The sequence below is a fragment of the Nicotiana tabacum genome, chromosome 23 (genome assembly GCF_000715075.1).
Source record: "Nicotiana tabacum cultivar K326 chromosome 23, ASM71507v2, whole genome shotgun sequence".
NCBI lineage: Eukaryota > Viridiplantae > Streptophyta > Magnoliopsida > Solanales > Solanaceae > Nicotiana > Nicotiana tabacum.
The window spans coordinates 67,276,023-67,293,422 of NC_134102.1; the positions used below are offsets into that span (position 1 = coordinate 67,276,023).

General features: G+C 37.0%; 1 protein-coding gene across 6 annotated transcripts; it reads left to right on the plus strand.

Annotated features, from left to right (window-relative positions):
• The first annotated feature begins 7,178 nt into the window (after positions 1-7,178).
• LOC107763004 (cellulose synthase-like protein D3) lies at positions 7,179-13,126 on the plus strand. Of its 6 annotated transcripts, none has more exons than XM_075246837.1 (4): positions 7,179-7,466; positions 8,705-9,612; positions 9,901-10,708; positions 11,039-13,126. In XM_075246837.1, the coding sequence occupies exons 2-4, from the start codon at positions 8,756-8,758 to the stop codon at positions 12,791-12,793; spliced, it is 3,420 nt and encodes a 1,139-aa protein (XP_075102938.1). In that variant the 5' UTR covers positions 7,179-7,466; positions 8,705-8,755; the 3' UTR covers positions 12,794-13,126. The 6 variants fall into 6 exon arrangements, with proteins under 6 accessions (XP_075102938.1, XP_075102940.1, XP_075102941.1 ...); XM_075246839.1 differs by having other exon boundaries at positions 7,318-7,466; positions 8,711-9,612; XM_075246840.1 differs by lacking the exon at positions 7,179-7,466 and adding an exon at positions 7,503-7,667.
• Positions 13,127-17,400: the final 4,274 nt, after the last annotated feature.

Genomic DNA, 17,400 nt, shown 5'->3' on the forward strand with positions numbered 1-17,400 from the left:
GGGGTCGATATTCGATATCGTATCCGCTAATTTCTACGGCCCATTTGGCCAACCGGCCCGAGAGCACGGGTTTGTGTATAATGTTCTTTAGTGGGTAAGAGGTTATTGTCATGCCCTGACCCCGGGAAGCGCAACTGACGCTCAACCGAGATACCCCGGTTAAGCAAGCCTGCTAGATGCCTTCTACCCAACCTTGCCCATTAACAATATAAGAACCAGTACAAGTGATAGACATGAGAAGAGTCAAGTGTTCCACAATCTTTTCCATTACTAAAGGATATTCATTTATGATTTCCAAAATATTACAAGTTTATAGATATGATGAAAAACATGTTTGCCCAAATACCAACACTTACTAGTTTAATTCCCAACATTAAACACCACAACCTGTCTACGAAGCCTCTAAGTACAACAGAAGAGTAGTATGGAAGTGCAGCGACAAGGCCCCAGCTATACCTCAAAACATAAAGTACAACGTCAAATGACATGAAGCCTAAAACAGAGTAGGTATCACCAAAATCTGCTGAATAGAGGGTAACTACTAACGAGGATCAAAACTGACCGCTGACGAACCACCTGCATCCATTGAAGATGCAGCACCCCCGGCAAAAGGGACGTTAGTACATATGGAATATTACTAGTATGTAAAGATAAATGTCCTCTTCCAAAAAAGAATGCCAATACAAGAAGGGAAAAACCATAGAAATAACAAGCCACAATCAACAATGTCCAAATGCCTAGTTAAAACATTACAATTTTCAAAATACGAAAATAATATATATTTTTGGTTAGGAGATCATTAGTACCGATATACAACCGTGTTTTTAGTACGGAGTCCGATCACGCCTGATCGTCTAGGCCATCTCCCCACGAATAATGTGGTTTGACATGTGATGCGAAAAAAGGTATTGCCAAGAGTAGTACCACCATGTGCGCAATATGGCATCCAATCTCCACCCGATCGACTAGGCCGCCTTCCCACATATGCCGTGTGGGTTGACTTTCCAATTCACAGCTAATATCAATCTCATCCCAATTAAGGAGAAGAATCACAATTACCTCAATATTTCAATCTCATCCCAAATAAGGGGAATAATCACAATCTACCCCTACACTAACACGTGTAATTTCGGGTGTGGGCCTTATGACCCACCCTTCCTCGGTTTGCTAATGATACTCCCGAAAATAGTTTTGTTTTGCACACAAGGGAAACAAAAGTACAAATATATTTTATATTCACCTCTTAACCTTTCACACTATATATATCTTCATTAGTACTTTCAACCACTCACAACATCGTTATTTTCTTGGCTCTATTAGCCATACGTATGATTTTTCATTCATGGGACGGTGGCCGTATCTCATATTCCACACTTTTGTGACTTTTTATTTTCATAGATCATCATCATAAATATCAACAAATAGAATATTCCGAAAATAACAACGTTAGGTTTATTAGTAATGAAGACTTTAAAAACATTGGATTTCTTTTCAAGAAATAGAGTAAAATGATTGGCAACCGAAGCACAAGTTAAAATCATAAATGTGTAACACATCATTTGTTCTTGAAATACTTTTCCCCAACAAGGGCAATACACAATTTCAACTCATGAAGATATAAGAGCTCAAAACACATTGGACATACTTACAAAGCATAGCATTAGTTAAAACAACCACATTTGGGCATAACTTGGGTACATAAGCTTTTAGGCAAATCTATTTTCGAAGTCAGTTTGGAACAGTTGAATCAAGGCCTATTTCATAACCTTTCTCACATCATTTCATTTCCTCGGCACCATTGGCCACAAGTATAACTTTCATTCTTGGCACGTTGGCCATACTTTATATCTCCAATCCACTTCCTTCACTTTCAAGCATCCTTATAGATTATCAACATAAGGCATTTTTACTCACGACTTTAAATACATATTTGCGAAACTAACCAAATAAAGGGTCTTAGGAACATGTGATTTCTTACATAATTCGACATGCTAGCTTTCATTAGAATCACGTTTTCAAATTATAACATATTAACACACAACCCATGCTTAATCACCTTCTCAAATAGTAACTCAACATAATAAGAACGTTTGGAATACAAATTGAACACATATATCTTTTGACACAAGGCTTATTTGGAATAATCAATTATAATGAGCAACACGGGACTTACAAGGCTAATGTTAATATGGGGTTCAATTCTAAAAGAGGAGTTTAACCAACATACCTTGTTTGAGCTTTCTTTAAGTTGCTACAACGTCCCAACACTTCTAGCAATAACAATCTATAGGAATATAGCAAAAATCAGATAATAATCAGAAGGATTCACATGGTGTAACTCTCTTAGGAATTTTGTCAAACACCTAGTATACAAAATAGACTATAAAGCTCTACAATGGTAATCCCTTCCTCCCTCAATCAATTTCAAAAAGAATTACCCAAAATGGTTCATTAATCCCACATACTACAATCTATTGTCACATGCATGGTCTATTTCTAACCTCACAATACACTAGAACTCATAACCTCTTGCATGAAAGCTTAGGAGTAGGATTTACCCGGATAAAAGATAATCTAGTGATTATCTTCCTTGATTCTTGAAGATTGGTGCAAGAATGGGTGATTAGAATGCTAGGTTTTCTCCTTGTCTCTCTAAAATGCTCTTACCTCTGTCTAAAATCATTAGACAATCACCCCAAAATAAGCCCTAAAGACTATGTACCAAAATGGGGTCGGGTTATAAAATAGGAAAATGGACCCTGCGAACTCAGGTCTGCGGTCACAGAATAGACCGCATAACAGATATGCAACCCGCAATATGGGCCGCAAAAATGATGCCAAGAATTGGGCTGGTCTGGACCGGTCTGCAGTCCGCAGACCACTTATGCGGCCGCAGAGTGGACTATAGAATCACTTAACGAAATTCTTCATGCCAAATCTGTGATGGTAAATACGGATCGCGAAATAGATATGTGATCGCGGAATGGGCCGCAAAACGACCTTCAAAATTCAACCATTTTTCTGCTCAACTCTACGACGGGTATGTGGCCCACGGAGTGGTTCTGCGGTCGCGAAACTGACCGCAAAATCGCCTTCTCCTGTCAAAAATTTCCATCAACCCCATATTGCATTCTTTAAAACTTGAAAGTGAAATTTTACGGGGCCTTACAGTTACGACACATACGGGGTGGCATTGAAAATACAGTTTTAACTTTCTCAAGGCGCTTAACAAAGCGAGCGCCAGTTTTTCCAGGTGTGGATACCTTATTTCGGCCTCGCCTAGAGTTCTACTAACATAGTAAATAGGAAATATCGTACCTTCCTCTTCCCGAACTAGGACTCCACTTACTGCTACCTCGGATACCGCCAAGTAAAGGTACAACTGCTCGTCCACTTACAGAGTATGGAGCAAGGGTGGACTCGAAAAGTACTGTTTGAGTTCTTCCTAAGCTTGTTGGCACTCCGGGGTCCAAGAAAAGTTATTCTTCTTCTTCAATAATGAGAATAACCGATGACTTTTTTCTGAGGACCCCGATATGAACCGGCCCAAGGCAGCTATGTACCGGTTAGCCTCTGAACAGCCTTAACACTGTCTACCATGGTGATGTCTTCTATAACTTTGATTTTATCGGGATTGATCTCAATCCCTCGGTTGGACACTATGAATCCAAGGAATTTTCCAGATCCGACCACGGATGCGCATTTTCCCGGGTTCAGCTTCATATTGTATCTCTTCAATATTTCAAAGTTTTCCTGCAAATGTTTCAAATGGTCCTCTGCTTGCAGGGACTTAACTAACATGTCGTTAATATAACTTCCATTGATTTTCCTATATGTTCTTCGAACATCCGACTTACTAGGCGTTGATAAGTGGCACCGGCGTTCTTAGTCCGAACGACATTACGTTATAATAATAGGTGCCAAATTTAGTGATAAAAGAAGTTTTTTCTTGATCGCTCGGGTCCATCCGGATTTGGTTGTACCCGGAATAGGCGTCGAGAAAGCTGAGTATCTAGTGCCCGGCCGTCGCATCGATCATGCGATCGATCTTAGGCAAAGGAAAAGAGACCTTAGGGCACGCCTTGTTCAAGTCTTTATAATCTACGCACATTCTTAATTTATTTCCCTTTTTAGGCACTACCACTACGTTAGCTAACCAATCCGGGTACTTAACTTCCCGAATGGAACCTATTTTAAAGATTTTAGATACCTTGTCTTTGATAAATGCATGGTTGACTTCGATCTGAGGCCTCCTCTTCTATTTAACCGGGTGGAACTTCGGATCCAAGCTCAACTTATGAGTGGTTATCTCCGGCGGGATCCCTGTCGTATCAAGATGGGACCAAGCGAAACAATCTATGTTAGCTATAAGGAATTCAATGAGTTTTTTTCCTGAGCTCAGGAATTAACCTCGTGCCCAAGTATACCTTCCGATCAGGCAAGTGTTAGATCATATGACTTGCTCCAGCTCCTCGACCATTGACTTGGTGGCATCGGAATCATCAGGGGCGATGAACGACCTAGGGACTCTATAATCATCATCCTCGCCTGCTCCTTGCTTCACTGGTTCGGTCGGGGGCGGTATCGATGATTGCTACTTAGTTTCTTCCTTCCTAACCGGCTCTGTGTTCTTTGATATTAAGAGTGCGGACATAAAGATCACCTCATTGACTGTGAAAATTTCTTTTGCGACCGGCTGCTCTTTGTAAACCTTCTTGATTCCTCCCGGTGTGGGGAAATTTAGTGCATGTTGTAGTGTCGAGGGTACCGCCCTCATGTTGTGAACCCAAGGCCTTCCGAATAAGGAGTTATACCTCATGTCCCCCTCGATCACGTAGAATTGGGTATCCTGAATTGTCCTGGCGGTATTTACTGGCAAGGTTATTTCTCCTTTGGTAGTTTCTCATGCCATGTTGAATCTTTTTAAAACCCGGATTGCTGGCACTATTTGGTCTTGTAGACCCAACTGCTTTACGGCCCTCGATCTGATGATGTTGGACGAGCTACCTAGACCAATCAACACACGCTTAACTCGAGATTTATTTATAAGTACAAATATTATGAGTGCATCATTATGCGATTGTATGAATTTCCCATCGGTAAAGACCTATTTTCCTGTAGTGAAATAAATTTGGTACAAAATTATTATTTTTATAATGAAGTACATAATACACTATCAAATGACCGAGAAGACAAAACAACATTGTTACAAAATAATAAATGGTGGGCTCTTTTATAAAATATAAAAGTTTGAGGTAATTTTTAAAAAATGTAATAGTAATATTTTGGGAGCTGGTTTTGGATTTGAATTTTAGGTTTTGAAAATTTGCCAAAATATGAATAAAATCTATGAACAAACATGTATTTGCCAAAAATAAAATTGACAAAATCTATGGTCAAACGGGTCTTTGATTTTTTGAGAAGTATGGTGAGCTGGAAGCTGACTGGCGCAAAGATTCAGCATATATGGTGTTTGGATTGGCTTAAAAGTTGGTCAAACCAGCTTAAAAGCACTTTTTAGCTTATTTTGGTGTTTGACAAATACAAAAACTCAATTACTTTTAAGCCAAAAAACTAAAAACAAGCCAAAAGCAATAAGTTGGTCTATCCCAACTTATTTTTTTTTTGGGCTTAAGAGCTACTTGAGTTTGACCAAATAATTTACCCTATTATCCCTTACATACTTTTATTATTACCAAAATACGCTCTCTTACTAAAACCTCTAACCCGTTTCTTTTTCTTCCCATTTCTTCCTAACTGGTATCATAACCTCAGGAGTATTCTAAACTGATTAGCAATACTTGTTTCTCAACTTCAAAAGCTTTCTAACTCGTTCATATTCCATTTTTGATTCATTTGCATAATCAAAAATGAAAGTAGAAAGCAAGAAAGTAACTTTTACGTGATTTTTTGATTTTTAAAAGTACTTCACTTTAATTTATTGACTTTGTGGGTAATTTTATATGAATTGTTTATATAGTTTAAGTATATTTTTCAATTACAATTATTAATTAATGCTTTACCTAATAAGTACTTTATATTAATTAAAATAATCTTATCTAATCAGTATTATAACTTGAACTGAATTGATACACAAATTAATCTGCATTTGAGTTAATTTAAAATTAAAAATGTATCAATAAACTTATTTTTAGTATTGACAGCTTTAGGACATCTCGGTCATTTTAACAAAAAAAAGTGCTTACCAGCACTTGTTTATCAAATATTTCAATAGCTTTTTTTTTAGTTTAAGCATTTTTATCCAAACACGTAACTGCTTATTTGTAAAATAAGTTCAATTACATAAAAAGTGAAAAGTTACTTTTTTCCGGCCAATCCAAACGGGGTCGTAGTGTAATGGAGCGCCGGACATTTTCCTAAGTATGCAAATACTACAATAGGCATAAGTTAAATGGATAATACTCCTGTTTTGCTTTTCGTCAAAACGCGTAGTATTATCTTTTTGGCCGAGTATCTCTTCATTTGAAATTCAAAATTTGCGAGGGGTAGTTGTGGTAATTATCCGAAACAAGGTGGATAAAGTTGGTAACAAAATCGAAGAGAAAGGCATAATAGTTCAATGTTGTCTGTATGAACTATTGCCTGTTGTACACCGTTACGGTGGGCTATTAAAATAACGATGAACCAGGGAATTATCACCTACAGCTGAGCACCACCACAACAATCTTTTTAGCCAATCTTTGATCAAAAGAATGGAGAATTTTGAAGTTTAGGAGTAGTGTTTAAAGTTTGGACGTGCTATGTTTTCGGAAAAGTTCACACAATATTTTGGTCTTAAGAAACTGATACTGTAATAAAATATTTTTGGAAAAAGAAGAAATTTTTTAGGAAAAACACTATTTATTTACGTTATTGCCCTTTACCGACTTAAGTTACTTTGAATTTGAGGCACAACTATTTTATATCTTATGTTAGATTTTGTTATCTAACAACTTTGTCATTGTTATATCCTACGAAATCGTTAATTTATAAATAAATTTATGCTAGAATTAGAATGTATGATCGTAATACTGTACTTAATAGTTATTCCTATGGAATGTGTTATGCTACAATTTTGTTATAAAGTAGCCGGTTCAATTTTAGTATAATGTAATCAAATGAAAAATAAAATGGTATCCAATTTTATACTGGCTCAAAATAATCCCGGATGCCAAACGAGCAAGAAAGAATGAAGACCGGTTGTAAAGATTGTGAAAACATCCCTTTCGCACAGGAAACAGTCACCTGCACCGCGTATCAAGCGTGCTTAGACCGCCCCCTATATTCCCTCAAATTACTTTTAAAACCCCACAAATTCCGTGTTTGATCACAAAAAATACTCTTTTCTTCCCCACTGCCCTTACTAAGAAATCAAACCTTCAACAGCAACAGTCCAAAGCTACCAAATGCACATACACTTCTCTGCTTACTTCGCCTAGTAAAAACTTTATAGCAGAGGAGATAAGGTAAATTTTACAAATATCTCAACTTTTTACCCATAAATGGAAACTTATTCATTCAGATCTCTTACTTTTCTTACTAAACATCTCAATTATATGCACATTTATTTGGTCTCGGTGTGTATCAGGGCTTTTGTGTCCTTTTTTTTTTTGTTGTGATACAGACCAAAAACCTTAGCCGGCTGCTGTAAGCTGCAACATTGGAAGGTGTGAAAATGAGCTTTTTTTAGTTAATTTTTTGAAAATAAAAAACAAAATAGTTTGAATCTTTCGTAGCTGATGTTTTCTTTTTTCTCAAAATGTAATTACTAAGTATTCAATTTTTTAAAGTTCTTTTAAAAAGGGGTGACAAAAGAAAGAGGGAGGAAAATGGGTAATGTGTATTTTGTCTCACGTAATAAAGATTTGTAAATAATTTAATTGGACAATGGAAGACTAAGTCCTGTTTGTAACATTTTGAACGGGACCCATTTGAAAGCTTTGTTACAGTTGTAATTTGTAGTGTGTATATGTTTGCAAGTAGAGTGTGTGTACATTTAATTGGTATTACGTATTGAATGTTTCTTACACGCCTTCAGTAGGCTGATTCTCGTTGTGTTTATAAATTAATGTTGTCAAAATCTTTATATTAGTAATTGCTATATAAGTATTGGGCAAGCTAGTGGATGTCATATATCTCTCTCTACTTGTGCAAAATCATTATGGTTCAGATTTATGTAGGGAAGAGTTTTATTTGAAGAGAAGGATCTGGATGTGTAGTTGAACTTACTTTTTGGGTTTTCCTAGAGATGGTGTAGGAAAATCTTGATTCTTTTGAGTTGTTGCTGTATCTCATCAGGGTTTAGGTAATCTCTTGTTATGTGATTGTTGTTTTATTTTGAACTGTTTTGATGCTTTTCAAACAAAATGATCAAGTGTTTTTTGCTAAAAAAAGGTGACCCCTTTAATGCTTTTTAGCTAATAAAGAGAGAATTGGCTTTGGGAAAAGAGAAAGAGGAGTTTTTTGGTCATGCTTTGGTTTTTTCTGCATCATTGACCTGCACAAGATCTTTAGTATTTTTTCCACTTTTCAGCTTTTCTTTTTGCTGTGAATCTTCAAAAAGATTTTCATTTTCCTGTTGCATAAAGAAGTATAGTCCTTTGAAATCCAAAGCTTGTATATCCTTTGAACTGCTGTTTTTAATCTTGATTTCTTAACTTAGAGTTAACTATCTTTTTCTGGTTACTTATTTGGCCTTGTGCAGTTTCAGGGTTTGGTGGTCATTGAGTAGTCTTTTAGCATTAGCTTTAACAATATGTCTTCAAGATCCTTCAAAGCCTCAGATTCCCAACAGGGTAAGCCTCCTGGTGTTACCTTTGCAAGGAGGACCTCGTCGGGTCGGTATGTGAACTTATCAAGGGAATCCCTGGATAGTGAGATTAGTGGCATTGAATTTGCAAACTACACAGTGCATATCCCTCCAACCCCTGATAATCAACCTATGGATCCTTCAATTTCACAGAGGGTTGAAGAGCAGTATGTGTCAAATTCCTTGTTTACCGGAGGTTATAACAGTGTGACTCGTGCTCACTTGATGGATAAGGTGATTGAGTCAGAAACTAACCATCCTCAGATGGCTGGTGCTAAAGGTTCTTCTTGTGCTATACCTGGTTGTGATGGGAAAGTCATGAGTGATGAGAGGGGTGAAGATATTCTTCCTTGTGAGTGTGATTTTAAAATTTGCCGGGATTGTTACATTGATGCTGTCAAAACTGGTGATGGCATGTGTCCTGGTTGTAAAGAGGCTTACAAGAACACCGATTTGGCTGAGAATGCTGTGGATCCTTCTGGACGACCTCTGTCTTTACCTTCAAACGTTGGGATGTCTAAAATGGAGCGGAGGTTGTCGTTGATGCGATCAGGTAATAAGTCAGCGATAATAAGAAGCCACTCAGGGTTGATGAGGAGTCAAACAGGGGATTTTGATCATAATAAATGGTTATTCGAGACAAAAGGGACGTATGGATATGGAAATGCAATATGGCCAAAGGATGAGGGATTTGGAAATGACAAAGAAGATCGTGTTGGTGAGCCTTCTGAACTTCTGAACAAGCCTTGGAGGCCGCTTACACGTAAACTAAAAATACCGGCTGGAGTTCTTAGCCCATACCGGTAATTTCTTGTCCCTAACAGTTTCTACTGCATTCTTTCTTCTCTACTTCTTCTTTGAATTCAAGAACAAAATTAGGCGAAACTACTCACATCCAAGTGCTATTGTGCTTAATTTGTAACTATTGTATTATTATATCGGATACGCCTGTGCATGAGATTCTGTGTTTGTTGCAGATGTTTTTATCTTGAAGTAGTACCAATTTTATATGGTGGGTAGTGTTTGTCTTATTGTTGGTTATTTTCTTCTACCTATTTGAGAGGTGTCTTGACGCAGCTCCATGTATACAGGCTCTTGATTCTTATTCGTGTTGTTGTTCTTGGATTATTTCTTCAATGGAGGATCACCCATCCAAACAATGATGCTATATGGTTATGGTATATGTCCATAATCTGTGAGATTTGGTTTGCAATCTCTTGGCTACTTGACCAGCTTCCAAAGTTATGCCCCGTCAACCGTGCTACTGATCTTAATGTTTTGAAAGAAAAATTTGAAACACCAACTCCTACCAATCCCACAGGAAAATCTGATCTTCCAGGTATAGACATTTTTGTCTCTACTGCAGATCCTGAGAAAGAGCCACCACTAGTCACTGCAAACACGATACTGTCTATCCTTGCTGCTGATTACCCTGTTGAAAAGCTTTCGTGCTATATTTCTGATGATGGAGGTGCTCTTCTGACGTTTGAAGCAATGGCTGAAGCTGCAAGTTTTGCCAACATTTGGGTCCCATTTTGTCGTAAACATGATATTGAACCAAGGAACCCAGAAACCTACTTCAGCTTGAAGAAAGACCCTTACAAGAACAAAGTACGTCAAGATTTTGTCAAGGACCGCAGACGGGTGAAGCGTGAATATGATGAATTTAAGGTTCGAATCAATAGCCTCCCTGATTCAATTCGTCGGCGTTCTGATGCCTATAATGCTCGAGAAGAAATCAAGGCCATGAAGCTTCAGCGAGAGGCAGCTGGGGATGAGCTTTTGGAACCCATCAAGATAACAAAGGCCACTTGGATGGCAGATGGGACCCACTGGCCTGGCACTTGGATGGTTTCTGCTCCTGAGCACTCTAGGGGTGATCATGCAGGAATCATACAGGTATTGATTCTTCATATTAATTTGTTGCTTCCATAGTTATTTATTGATAAGGGAATAATTGTTTGATGTACTACTGATGCATATGATCACTCCAGCTGAATCCGCTCCTCGTTGTTCCTCCCTCCAAGGATGAGGAAAAAGAGGATAGAAACTTAATAGTTACTTTCTTCTCCCTGATTATTATTAATCGTCTTTAGGGGCTTCTCATTTTGCCAACTGTACGATTATTTTGCTATGTTATACACTTGGTCAGCTGACAATGACTTGTATGTTAGTTTCTTGAAGTAATAGATTTGGTTTAACATTGTTAGTGTTTTTGGAAAAATACAGGTTATGTTAAAACCTCCAAGTGATGAACCCTTACATGGAACCTCTGCTGATGATGGTCTAATTGATTTAACAGAAGTTGATATTCGGCTTCCCTTGCTGGTATATGTCTCTCGTGAGAAGCGTCCTGGCTATGATCATAACAAGAAGGCTGGAGCCATGAATGCCTTGGTCCGAGCTTCAGCCATCATGTCTAATGGCCCCTTTATTCTCAATCTTGATTGTGATCACTACATCTACAACTCGCAGGCAATGAGGGAGGGAATGTGTTTTATGATGGACCGAGGTGGGGATCGAATCTGTTATGTTCAGTTTCCTCAACGTTTTGAGGGAATTGATCCTTCCGACCGTTATGCAAATCACAATACTGTTTTCTTTGATGTCAACATGCGTGCCCTTGATGGACTTCAAGGTCCAATGTATGTTGGGACCGGTTGCCTCTTCCGCAGGACTGCTCTTTATGGTTTTGACCCCCCACGAACCAAGGAATACCACCCTGGTTGCTGCAGCTGTTGTTTTGGTCGGCGCAAGAATAATGCCACTGTGTCTTCTGTCTCTGATGACAACAAGGCACTTAGAATGGGGGATTTTGATGATGAGGAGATGAATCTTGCTTCGTTTCCTAAAAGGTTTGGTAATTCAAGTTTCCTTATTGATTCGATTCCGGTCGCCGAATTCCAAGGGAGACCACTTGCTGATCACCCTGCAGTAAAGAATGGACGACCACCTGGTGCTTTAACTATTCCACGGGAACTTCTTGATGCCTCCACTGTTGCTGAAGCGATCAGTGTCATTTCGTGTTGGTATGAAGACAAAACTGAATGGGGTAATAGAGTTGGATGGATTTATGGATCTGTTACTGAAGACGTGGTGACGGGGTATAGGATGCATAATAGGGGTTGGAGATCTATTTACTGTGTGACAAAGCGAGATGCATTCCGTGGTACTGCACCAATCAATCTGACCGACAGGCTTCACCAAGTGCTCCGATGGGCCACTGGTTCTGTTGAAATCTTCTTCTCTCGCAACAATGCTTTTTTGGCTAGTCCTAAGATGAAAATTTTGCAGCGGATTGCCTACCTCAACTGTGGCATCTACCCCTTCACCTCAATATTCCTAATTGTTTACTGCTTCCTCCCAGCACTTTCGCTTTTCTCTGGTCAGTTCATCGTCCAGACCCTGAATGTCACCTTCCTCACATATCTCCTCGTGATCACATTGACTCTTTGCGCGCTCGCGGTGCTTGAGATCAAGTGGTCTGGCATTGCTTTGGAAGAGTGGTGGCGTAATGAGCAATTTTGGTTGATTGGTGGCACTAGTGCCCATCTTGCTGCTGTGCTTCAGGGGCTTCTAAAAGTGATTGCTGGCATTGAGATTTCATTTACACTGACATCAAAATCATCCGCTGATGATGATGATGAATTTGCTGACCTCTATATTATCAAATGGACTTCCCTGATGGTCCCACCTATTACGATCATGATTACTAACTTGATCGCAATAGCTGTTGGTTTTAGCCGGACAATATATAGCACGATACCACAATGGAGCCGTTTGCTAGGAGGGGTTTTCTTCAGTTTCTGGGTGCTAGCTCATCTCTATCCTTTTTCAAAGGGATTGATGGGAAGGCGTGGAAGGACGCCAACTATTGTATTTGTCTGGTCAGGACTTATTGCCATCACTATTTCGCTCCTTTGGGTTGCAATCAACCCCCCTGCTGGTAGCACTGAAATTGGAGGGTCATTCCAGTTCCCTTGATTTTTCTAACAGGCATAGTCCAATTAGCTCCTCCACAATCCATTCAGATTATTCTTTAGTTTCATCTTTTTTTTTTCTGTAACAGAATATGGAAGTGTTGTGTGGATCACTATTGTCCTTGAGTTTTTGTTTATGATTCTATGTTCATAGAGAGGCAAAACGTACAATACATTGTTTGTAATCACAGCCTCAAGATAGATAGTAAAGTTAGATTATTTTGATAATGCTTAGCACCGTTTTTGTTCCTGTGAAGTTTTCATCTTTTACTGTGATTCTTTTTAGGAAAGTCAGACATTGTTAAACAAATAAACTCTAAACTTGTTTCAACCCTAATGTTTGGTGCATACAATTTGGACGAGTCTTGTTACTTGTGCTTGCTCAAGTATTATCAATTTTGTTCTTTGATGATGCAGCTTATCATGCTCTTAAGTCATCTGCAGAGTACTACCAAATCCAAATTTTTTTGCTTCGCAAACCAACTCCATGACTTATGTACTTTGACTCTTCGCGGAATCTAAAGGGAGATCCTTATATTCCGATTGAATTATTTAATGTTAATGAAATGGTCAAATACACATTATCGCTCCTTTACAGACCACTTTGAATATTTAGGTACGTGAATTCCGGGACCGAATTTGTTAAAGGGGAAGAGTATAACACAACAATATACCCAGTGGGGTCTAGGGAGGATAGAGTGTACGCAAATCTTACCCTTACCTTCAAGGAGACAGAGAAGCTGTTTTCGATAGACCCTCAGCTCAGGAAGGGGAGGGGCCTTACCTTTAAGGAGACAGAGAAGCTGCTTCCGATAGACCATCGGCTCAGGAAGGGGAGGGGCAAGGGGAAGAGTATAATGACCAACCATATTATAAATATCATCCAAATTACTTGTTGAACTCCAAGACGAGAATTTTATTGTTGTTATTGTGTGTGTATATATATCTCTTAGAAAATTATGCTATGTCTCCTTTTTATAACTTGGTGCAAATAGGGCAACGCAAGGTTAAAACGTGCATCAGAAAGAGAAATCTTGGAGTGTATCTTTTACCACTTCAAATGGATGAATTAGGTTTTTGTGGTTGAACAAAACAACTGGTAGTCAACATAATCGCATGATTTAAACTTAAAAACCAAACCAGTGAGAACTATTTACAAAAGTTTACCTCCTATAGCAAATGTTAACACCTTATTTATTTTTAATAAATACCATTCAAAAAAATTATATTCTATAGAAATCTTTTAATGTTTATAGCAAAATATTTAATTTTGTTACCTCTTAATCCTAATCCACTAAATACACTGAATAGTTACATTATTTTCTTTCTCTCTCTATTTTGATACATGCCATTCTCTTCTCCCATTCCCTGAAAACACGATGCTCAATCTCAAAATTCCTCTCACCCACAAAGGTCCAATGTCCCTCTCTTACATTTGTTTTTTCTTTTTTGGTAATTTATAAACCTTCCATTCTCCAAAGTTGAGAACCCACCATACTTTGGTGGAAAGAGTAACCCTTGGAGTAGCCAACAAATATGTTTGGTCAAAATTACGGATAAGTTTGCTGATTCAATTACATTATTAATATGTTAGTTGTTGATATGTTCAAAAAGACAGACTACTTGTCACCTAAGCCATTGAATTTTAGGGTCAAAAGATAATGAGGAATTTACATAGAATACAACATTTCTAACATTTATTGAAGTTTCCTATAACTGCATTGATAAAATTACATATAATATAATTTATTTTGAAATTTATAACTTTTCATATTCCTAATATATCTCTCTTGAGATTATCTCACCTAAAATGTATCCTAATACCTCTCTTTTAAGATTCTTTCTCATCGAAAAGTATCTATCATATTAATTTCCCCTCTAATTTCTCCATTAATATATTGTATATTGTATATTTCTTGTACAAAATGTATGTTATATGATTAATATACAATATACAAACACTGAACTGAAAAAAAAATATCATTAATAAATATACTACATAGAGTATAATATATATCATGTATATATTAAAAAATATACAATATTATATTATAAAAGAACTTGGGGGGACAGGGTTTTACATTGACAGAGAGGTGAAGAAGGATCAAATTTGGAGAATCCTTTGAGATTTTTGGATGGTGTATAGCACGGGATCGATCCGTTCTAATAGAGAGAAATAATTTTGTAAAAAATTTAAAAGTAACAAAGGCATGTTTCTTTTGGTAAGGATATGATATGATAGATGCATAATACAAGGGAATATGATTTGATTGATGCATAATACACGGATAATTAAGGCAAGTGGGTGCTTATAGTGATAATCAATATTAATAAATTGGAAAATTTTTAGGGACAAATAAGGATACATTGCAAAATAGGATTCCTCATTAATAGGGAATCTACCATATTTTTAGAGTGTATCTTTTATATTTTATTGTAGAATTTATAATTCTAATACAAGTTGTAGATTATGAAATATTTTATAAATTCCTAAGTAACTACTAAAATTTCACTAAATTTAAAGCTGCTTTACTCCAAACTAGCAAAATGCATTAAAATATTTGCCTTATACCTTTCTGCTGGGCCAACACAAGAAGGCTTAATTAGCATTGGAGATTGACAGGAAGGGCCTCGCAAGCGGTATTTAAAAGAGAAATTTTTACATTCCTATATAATATATGAAACTATATTATCCTCCCTACTTAAGTTTTAATATAATTACATATTATATACCCAATTATCATTTAAGTATATTTTTAAGGTAATTAATGATAGTAATTAGTATCCTAAAATAACTCTAACGTATCTTCCACTTCCCCACGTTCCTCTCTCCACATCCCACCTCCCTCATCCACGTATCTTGTACTCAAACACGATTCTCTCTCCACAAATTTCACAATCCCTCCATTAACGCCTATTTACTCTCTTCTTCAAAAAGCATTCTAAATTTTTACTCTCTTTTTCAAAAAATTACCTCCATTAACGTCTGTGCTTTGCTTGATTTTCAATGAAGAAGAAAATAGCTTCAAAGATCAGCCCTAAAAAAGATAAAGGAGCCGATATTCCTACATTTGATTTGGGTATTTTCTCAGAGAATTCACTCAAAAAGGTTTCAAAATCAGCTCATGCAAAAGAAGAGAACAAGCCCAGGCTTTCCTCTCGTGAAGTTAGGGCAGAAGCTCGTACAAAATAAAAGCACGATATTGATGCTGGTGAATTATCGATACCTGTCAAATATGCAAAAAGGAAAGGCAAAGAGATTGATTTCGATGATGATTTCGTCGAAGAAGAAGCTGTCATTAAAGTTGCAAAAAATGTTAGAGTGTCTCCTAATGTAAAACCTTCAAAAAATAAGAAAGTTCAAAAATCTTCTTAAACTGTTCCCCAACAGTCTTTGGGAAAGGTAAAAATTTAGTAGTTTCAACAATATATTTTTTTTAAAGCTAAAAAACTTTGTTCTCATTCTTATGAATCAACATAATTTTTGTTTTTATAGTTGTAAAAAATTTGTCTATATTGTGTAGATTTATGATTTCTGATTGTAGATACATTGTTATATAAACGTTTTGCCTGGTTTTGACTCCGTTTTAAAGATTGTAGATAAATTGTAATATAATTGTAGTTATTTTATTTTCTGTTTTTGACTCTGTTTATCTGATTGTAGATAAATTGTATTATAAATGTAGTTATTTTGCTTTCTAGTTTTGAGCCTTGTTTTAATAACTTTCTTTTCCTTTTGCTACAGAATGGACTATTTTTTGCTCCTCCTAATGTTGATTATGGGATCATTAGGTTTCAGACATTATCCGACCCTACTATTCCTGGCCAAATCAAGAATTTACTGTCTGAAAATGGTTTAAAACTTTTTAAGAAGACATGTTTTGGTTATTTGCTTTCCTTGTCCAGAATATGTATGCATAATCAAGCAATTCATCTTCTCATAAAGTATGAATTGAATGCATCTGGTTCCGACTTTTTTTCAGCAAAGATAAAGGGTCAGAGGCTGAATTTTGGTTTGAGAGAGTTTACCCTGATTAGTGGCCTGAGATATTTTACGGAAGTGACAGACTTTGGTTACACACCTACATATGACAGTAAAATAATGAGAAGCTATTTTCCAAACAAGGAAAAAGTTGAGAAGTCATACTTAAAACAAATTGTAACCAGCCGTAGTTGGGTGAACGACGAGGATGCAATCAAGTTGTGTATTCTATATCTCATAGAATTCTTCCTCTGTCCTTCAGACAAAGACAATGCAGGGTTGATAGACCATTTTAGGTTCTATTTGGTGGACTCAGGATAGTATGCGAACTACGCATGGGGTAATGAATCTTATAAACAATTGCTTCATCTGTTAGGCACAAACTCAACCCTTCTGTTCATTTTTATGTCATTCGAGGCTTTGCACTAGCTATGCAAATATGATTGTATGAGTATTGCTCTACCGTCAACACTGATATAGCTACAAGGGTTGCTAATTCTATCCCTCGCATACTTAGCTGGTCAGCTAGTAAGGACAAGATATGGTTATCTGCAATTGAAGATAGAATGATCAAACCAACATGGATCAAGGTAAATGATTTTCACTTATGCGCAGACAATCTAATACAA

Excerpts from the sequence above, each read along its gene's own strand:
- LOC107763004 (XM_075246837.1), top strand. The coding sequence starts at position 8,756 with ATGTCTTCAAGATCCTTCAAAGCCTCAGATTCCCAACAGGGTAAGCCT. Across the intron at positions 9,613-9,900 it reads GGAGTTCTTAGCCCATACCG|GCTCTTGATTCTTATTCGTG; the intron begins GTAATTTCTTGT and ends CCATGTATACAG. Across the intron at positions 10,709-11,038 it reads ATCATGCAGGAATCATACAG|GTTATGTTAAAACCTCCAAG; the intron begins GTATTGATTCTT and ends GGAAAAATACAG.